Here is a 7,725-nt window from a genome sequence, read left to right on the forward strand (position 1 = left end):
TGAAGCCAAAACTTTTCCCTATCAGTTAAAAATGTCTTAATTTTAACTCACACAAGAAATATGACACAAAGCAATGAGTCAATATCATCTTATAGTGTATTTAATGTCATGTATTGTCACTTTTCTTCTAACCAGGATGGCAGTCTTCAGTGTCCAACTTGCAAAACCATCTATGGCGAGAAAACAGGCACACAGCCTCCTGGGAAGATGGAGTACCACGTCATCCCCCACTGCCTGCCCGGCTACCCAGACTCCAAGACCATCCGCATCGTCTATGACATTCCTGCCGGTATCCAGGTCAGAACCGTGGCACTTCACTAAATCCACCATGCTGCTTTTGTGCTCTGATCCTCTGTCTCTCCTCTCTAAGTCTGTGCCTTTTCTACAAACTGCTGCTTATCCGCTTTAGTTTGACAGACGGTTATCAGTGCAGAAAGGAGAGGTGTTGTGGCTATGTAAGTCACTGAGGAAACAGCATTCTTAGAGCTCACACAGAGGTTCTGGGCAGATATATACTCTTTACGGCCATATATTAATATGCAGGGTTTTTTCAGTAATCCAGTGAGGTAATTTTGAAATGACATCACATTTGCAGTGGAGAGGTGAGCGTGTTTTTGCAGCTTGGATTGGTGAGATGAAAGGGTTGCATATTTCATCCTTACTGCTGAGAGGAGCTTTAATAGAGTCAATAAACTGACCTTTTTTCCACCAGAGGAACAGGCTTAGTGTCCCAGGGGACAGAGAATACTGGAGGTGACCTGACCATTCAGGTCAGCACAGCAGCACTATTGGCAAGGAACATTTCTGTAGGCCTCCTGCCTTTATTTCTCCTCTTGCTCCTCAGTCCACACCCTAAATATGATCACATTTTCTCTGGGTTTAAAAAGGAAACATACAACTCTGTAATGGACAACAGCAAAAGTAATAATAGGATTATATACATGTTAATCTGACCAATTAGTGTCCTAATAAAGGTAGGGAGAAATAACACAAAAAAGGCTCGGAATAGCAGCTACTGCACTTGTTTTTTATCATTTAAACCTCACTTAAAATGATTTGAATGACCAATTTGTCACAAAAAGGCAACTCTAACTACATACGATTCCTTCAACTGTTTGTGCCTGCAACTGATTTTTTAAAAATTTCCTTTTGTGGAAGCCTTCTCTGGGCTTACCTAAGCACAAATTTAAAGATATTTTCAAAATGGATGTTTTTCTTATCATACTATATCTCATCTTTAAGCATGCAGGACTACTGTTTTTGCAGTAGAGTATATTATTATTCAGGAAATAACAGAAGTCCCTGTGCTCAAAGACTAAAAATAGTATAATAAAAAATAAAATGGCTGTATCTCAGACACGAGGAGAACAATCAAGTATTTGGTATCAACAAACTCATGACAAGTTCAATATCAAATACATAAACACATATGCAGTGTATGTTTTAAACATTTGATAAATACAGTGTTAGTTTTTCCCCTATTTTAAAAAAAAACCCTGACTATTGATAACTGTGATTATTAATCTTATCTAGAATGTCAAAGTTGCCCAAAGCATGTCTATATCTATTTTCAAGATTTTTGGCAAGGACCTGTACTAACTCTTTCCCCCTTCAGCAACTTTCTAAAATATGATATTTAAAGACATAATTGGATATTTACAGTGCTGTATCTCCAGTTTTTACAAAGGGCCTTTGTAAGTAACATGCACAGTAAAGCTTGTCCTGTGGGTGCTGTTGACATTTCCTACACAATTAAGTCGTAATTGGAGGAGAAGCAGTTGTAACGTTTGTTTTTGCTCTTGACATTTTTCTCCAGACCAATGAGCACCCCAACCCCGGGAAGAAGTTCAGTGCCAGAGGGTTTCCTCGACACTGCTACCTGCCTGACAATGAGAAAGGCAGGAAGGTAAGCTCCGAAAACAACGATCTAACACTTAAAGCTCACCATGCTGCGTTGAAATTTCTTTCGATAGAGGAGGAAGCTTTTGTGCTCTTTCTGCAATCCGTGCTTATATTTTTTAACCCTTTAAACCCCAAGCAGTTTCGGGTTATCACATTTTGTCTCTGCACCTGTTGTAAACAGCACAATCATGTCTAGAACAAGGGACAACTAAATTGTGTTTTTTAGCAGAATAATGTTAATAATAAAGTGGAATCTATATATACAACCTTTTCCCAAGCACCCACAAGTGTTACTCATTTTTTGAAATACGGGGATTCTGTACATGTTGAATTATTTATATATTTACAACCACTCTTGTCTTTTCCTCTGCTCTGTGTAAACAGCCTGCAGTTCAGTTTAGTTGAATTTTTGTCACGTGACTGTTAGTCTCAGCTGAGTCATTCATGGCTTCCCAGTTGTGCTTAGGAGTGCAGAATTTATTGTTGTTGTTTTTTTACAGTAAGTCTAAAGGGTTGATTGTTTAGCTGAATCTTAAATGTAGAGTAAAGTTTTTTGATTAAATAGAAGTGTAATAATCTTATCAAATATCATTTTAAGCTGATTTTGGTTATTTTGTTTGCATTGTCACATACATTTTACCGGCTATAATAAATGGCGTAATTTGGAGCCTTTTATTAGGGAAAACATGCCTTTCAAACCCACTAGTTGTGACATTGAGAGGGTTAAGATTTTGTTGAAATAAATCTTTAAGAGAGCAGAGAGTGAGCTGTCTGAAAGAGGGCTAACATCATTATTAATGTCTTCTTGTTACAGAGGGATAACATCCTTTTCCAACGTGTTTTGTCTCTGCAGGTTCTGAAGCTGCTGATCATGGCCTGGGACCGACGCCTAATCTTCACCATCGGCACGTCCAGCACCACGGGCGAGTCGGACACGGTGGTGTGGAACGAGATTCACCACAAGACAGAATTTGGCTCCAACCTGACTGGCCACGGCTACCCCGACCCCAACTACCTGGACAACGTCCTGACAGAGCTGTCGGCCCAGGGGGTTGGCGAGGACAACCTGAAGGACTGATGGCCGGCTGAGCTGGTCCACAGGAACACAACCCACCATGCCTCGCCGTCTCCCAGAGTACAGGACACTGCATGACGGGTCAACAAGCAGCCGACAACTCTTTACTCCCCAAGTACCCTGCAGAAGTGGTGGCACAAGAGTAACGCAAGCAAAATAAATGACGTGGTTATGGTCAATATTTTGATTTATATAACCTAAGATTTCCCCCCTGCTGTCTCTTGATCCATGCCTTGAGCATGGTGTGTTCATGCCAAATTTTCTCAGAGGGTTGAAGAATGTAAAGTTGAGATTTATGTCTTGATGTTGGTAGCTGCAGATAAATGGCATTTAACCCCTTTTAGATCCAAACCGAAGCTGTTCCTCTGCACTTGATTAGGGGGCCGAAACTATACAAAGGCATATTTATAAATGCTGAACTCCAGAATGCATGGCCCAGACTAACGCTGCATAATAAAGGTTGGGCGATTACCTACAATAGGTCGAGGTGTCCAGTTGTTACTTGATATTGTGAAGAGAAATTTAAGAGAATTTCAGCATTCTGAATCCAAATTAGTTTATTATTTGCATCCCCTGTTTCTCTAATAATTAATCATACTCCTGTAACAAATAGTGGAACTTGGTTTTGTGAATGGAAGGAGAGGATTTTAGCTGTTTTTGGACGGTGAGCTGTAAAGTTGCACTGGGCGTCTCTGCATTTTTTCCACTTCTGATACCTTAGGTCAGTTGTTTTCTAAAATGGAAGTTTGTGTCTCTAGTGCATGAAGAGAGATGGAGGCCATGAAATATTAGTGTTTGGTAATAAACGTATGCTGTATGGTTAACCTTGTGGACGGTCTATGAGAGGGGACATGAGATAGATGAAATGAGCATCTTTCCAGTCAGTTTGATGCTTGTTATGAGGTGCTGGAACTTGACAGGCTGAGGTTGTGAAGCAGGATTTGCTACGCTCCAAGGTTAAACTCATTTGTTTTGTTGACACACTGATGACGCTGACCTCTGTGAATATAAAACCTGCATTATTTTTCTCCCCGTTGGAAGCAAACCCAGGCATCGGTGCGATCCATCATACTGACCATACATGAGGGGTGAGTGTGTGATTGCGTGCTCTGAGGCAATGCTTGAGGTCCTTGAGGAGAAAAGCTGAACACGCTTCTCGCAGATGGTCGATCCTCTTTCAAACACCAACAGTTCTCCCTTGGAGATTCATCTTGGGCTCCTGCTCGCCTGCGATCTGCAAGTCTCTTGTGAGCTGGTTTGCTGCTGGGCAGTGCACGGGGCTCCGCTGCTTGTATAGCGAGCAGTGAAACATCTTATTCCCTGCGTGAGCTCACTCAGAGCTGTAAGGGGCGATTCTAATGTATGGCCTCGCCCCCACTTTTCTCCTCCGCCTCCTCAGCAGCAGCAGAGCACTTCAATCTAGGAACCATGCAAATGTTGGTCTAGTATGTAGTTCGTTCTGAACTATTTTTTCTTACGCTCTCCTCTTCCCCCCTCAGATTTAATGCCTGTGAGGTAAAGACTTCTTGAAAGTCCTTGGTGGAGATCTTGTGCGGTTTCTTTGCTCTTAGATAAAAGATAACCCAGTGCTGCATAATTCTCCATAAATATATCTGATCAATTTTAATGAGTGGGGGTGTTGACGTAGGGTTTATCGTGTGGGCACCCAGCTGTGAGCTTAAATTTGGAGTGAATCATAGTCTTCCATAGCACTTTGAGGCAACGGTTTTGTTTAATCAGTCGTTTAATTTTTAGGAAAATGTCTTAAATTGCAACTGTACCTGTCTTTTTTTAAGTTTGATGTTTATAAACCGGCTTGCGATGCTTTGAAAAATATATATGATATACATTTGCAGATGTGATATACCTTTAAAGTCAAGCTCAATTTGAGTCGATGGTGTAAGTTTAATTTATTTTTATACTCTTCTATATAGAAAATATAAAATTACTGACTAGCCCACATATCTATACACAGGCACATGTTAACATGAATACATAAAATCTGACAAAGATGAATTTGTCAGGATGTCAGGGACTGTTGAAATATGTGCGACATGTTATGGACGTCTTATAGGCTATTACAATTAGTCTTTGCGTATGCTGCTGTTGTTAATGTAGAATCTGTGTAGTTGCTCCCCTGTGGGACTCCAATAAATACAGTAAATGTGTCTTTATTATTGGTGGGGGAGCTTTAGCAGCATGAAGATGTCCCTTTCCCCCAAATGGGTCATTTCTCTTTTTCTACTTGTCCAGAACATGGGAATGGATGCAGTCGGAAATCTGTGTTCAGTTTGAAGGTGAAAACGGTACACCTGGGTTAAACACAAGCTACAAATCATTCTTGGTGTTTGTTTTGGCCAAGTGGAGGAACCGATTGACCTCAGTCAGTTGTCAATCTAAGTACACTGAATTGCATTTTTTTTAAAGGCCCTGAAAACCTATTGTCTCATTAATATTCTAACTCTGTGTTACACAAACACGCAATGACCTACAGTTTTATCCCAAAGTTGGAACAGTTTTTTTCTTAAATTTAATATGAGATTTCTGTGTACACATATATAATAATGAATATAATAATCAAAAAAATTACGTAAGAGAAGCCATTATCTATGCTGTCTTCAAAGCCACCAGGCTCCGTCAACAAAAACAGTAATTTTACCTTGCAGAATGGAGGAATTGCTGGTCTACTACTGCCTCAATCTGTTAGATTGTGTTATAATGTGACTTTAGGTAAATGGAATTGATCCTTCAAGAAACTAAAATCTAACGCAATATGTGTTATTTGATTTTGGTAAAAGGAATGAATCCTTTTAAGACGCAAAAATTGCACACAACAACACAAACAAGCTAAAAAATCAAGGCAGGTAAAATTACTGTTTTTGTCAATGGAGTCTGGTTGCTATGGCAACAGCATAGAACGTCTTCAGTTCCCCCCATGTTAAAGTGGTGAAAATATTCCAAATATGGCAAATATTTAAACTGATTTTTTTTTGTCAGTTTTAACATTTTTGCTTTTTAGATGGGCCTTTTTTTTAGGTGGCTTATATACGTTTTTTTTGTTGCTGAGCCTGTCTACAGCAACCATTTCAGTAAAACCGAACTATCCCTTTTAGTGTTAAACTAGGGATATAAACATTTTTTTTACTGGTTGGTTAGTTACTTATGAGTATTTAATATTACAGAGAAATACTCCTAATTTTAAACCAAGTTTGCAGGGTCTTTGAACTACTTTTCTGCACATTCTGTGTTAAACTTTCTGGTACCTTCAAAGGCTAAAACAAACACCTAAAAGTATTTGTAGGTTTGATTCTTTCACTCAAACAGCTGTTTGGTCTATTCCATCACAAGTTTTCTCCTTCATAACGTTTTTGACTCCCTTTATAACACGGGACAGCAAGAGAGAATGCTTCCAACCTATCAGGGAATTTTTTCCATGTTGAGTGAAGTTTCATCAACCAGAGAAATCCAAATGTTTGCTTCTTCGACTTTTCCTTTCCATGTGTCGGCCTTGTAGTATGAACGATTGCAGGCCCTTTAGACTTTCAGGTGTGTACAGAATTATATGGGAATGATGTTTTGGTATTTGTCTGATTAAGAAAGAGAGAGATGGTGTTTATGCAATTTACTATTTTTTAAATCTAATACATTATTTATGTGTAGCAAGAAGGCAGATTTTTTTCTTTTTTGTTTTGTTTTAAATGACAATGGATGTTTTCTTTATGGGGTGCCTACCTCCAGGATTCTTAACAAAGGGGTCACGATCCGAAGATGTTCACATGCTATGTATTAGAAAACATATATTTTTGATGTCTTCATTTTTTGAATAATGATTGTCTCTAAAAGAACTATTACATAACATTGCTGTATTACTCTTATTAAGATTCATCCCATACTATTTTCCATTTGTTTAGAGGTGGGAGATGAACATATGAAGTATTTACAGTTGTGCTCTCTCTTATAGTATCAACTGCAAACTGTACTTCTGTCTCTAAATGATACCTTAACATTTTGTGTGGCTATACCGTGTGTTTGTATCTGTTCGTCTGTGCGAGTGTGTGTGAATGTGCGTCTAGTAAACAAATCTTATAGGTTCATGTCCTTTTAAAGATACAGAAATGTTCTCCGAGAGGTGCATGTTAACCAAACTGTGAGCGAGTTTATTAACAATGCATAGCTTTTTTTGCTGATGAAAACATCATAGCTTCTTTAGAGATATCACCCAGGTCTTCTGGTGATTTAGCACTGTGGTTTTTACATCTTAACTCCAGTTAGTTAGTCGAATTATTTCATCTATCGAGTTTGATTTACACATATGGGGACGAGGCAGCGTTTGGCTGCTCTTCTCACTCTTTTAACCACGTGTAAAACATCTGAATGTTTTGCATTTGAAGTGCCCATTTTAATTGACATTTTCAAATCATGATTTTTGTGGTTTGATTTCTCTTTAAGCGATGTCTACATATTGCTATTTAACAATGGTTCACAAAGAGAAACTAAAAGCAAGATATTGAGAGACATTGATTAAACTATAAAGGGCTTCTTAATCTATCGGTCTTTATTGAATTGTGATGACCTTGTTGCATGTTTGTGTGTTTCTTGTGGAAAAATAAATGTGCCCTGGACAGGGGTAGTTTGTTTGACCTTTTGTCACCTTGGCTCTCTTGTATTTTTCCCCCCCACTCTGTGCCATGTCCTCCTTCATTTAGCTCCACCGTTTCCTTCTCCTCGGGCAGCTCTGTGCTCTATAC

The 7,725-nt window shown here is 39.0% G+C and overlaps 1 protein-coding gene across 3 annotated transcripts in view; it reads left to right on the forward strand.

The window, feature by feature from the left end:
• The window catches only part of dtx1 (deltex 1, E3 ubiquitin ligase), a 48,712-nt gene extending 41,095 nt beyond the window's left edge, over positions 1–7,617 (forward strand). For all 3 annotated transcript variants that reach the window (XM_059337095.1, XM_059337094.1, XM_059337096.1), the window contains 3 exons: positions 136–297; positions 1,817–1,906; positions 2,756–7,617. In XM_059337095.1, coding sequence (XP_059193078.1) covers positions 136–297; positions 1,817–1,906; positions 2,756–2,980 — 477 coding nt within the window. In that variant the 3' untranslated portion in view covers positions 2,981–7,617. The remainder of the gene's footprint in view (positions 1–135; positions 298–1,816; positions 1,907–2,755) is intronic.
• Positions 7,618–7,725: the final 108 nt, after the last annotated feature.

Source organism: Centropristis striata, chromosome 7, assembly GCF_030273125.1.
Source record: "Centropristis striata isolate RG_2023a ecotype Rhode Island chromosome 7, C.striata_1.0, whole genome shotgun sequence".
Lineage (NCBI taxonomy): Eukaryota > Metazoa > Chordata > Actinopteri > Perciformes > Serranidae > Centropristis > Centropristis striata.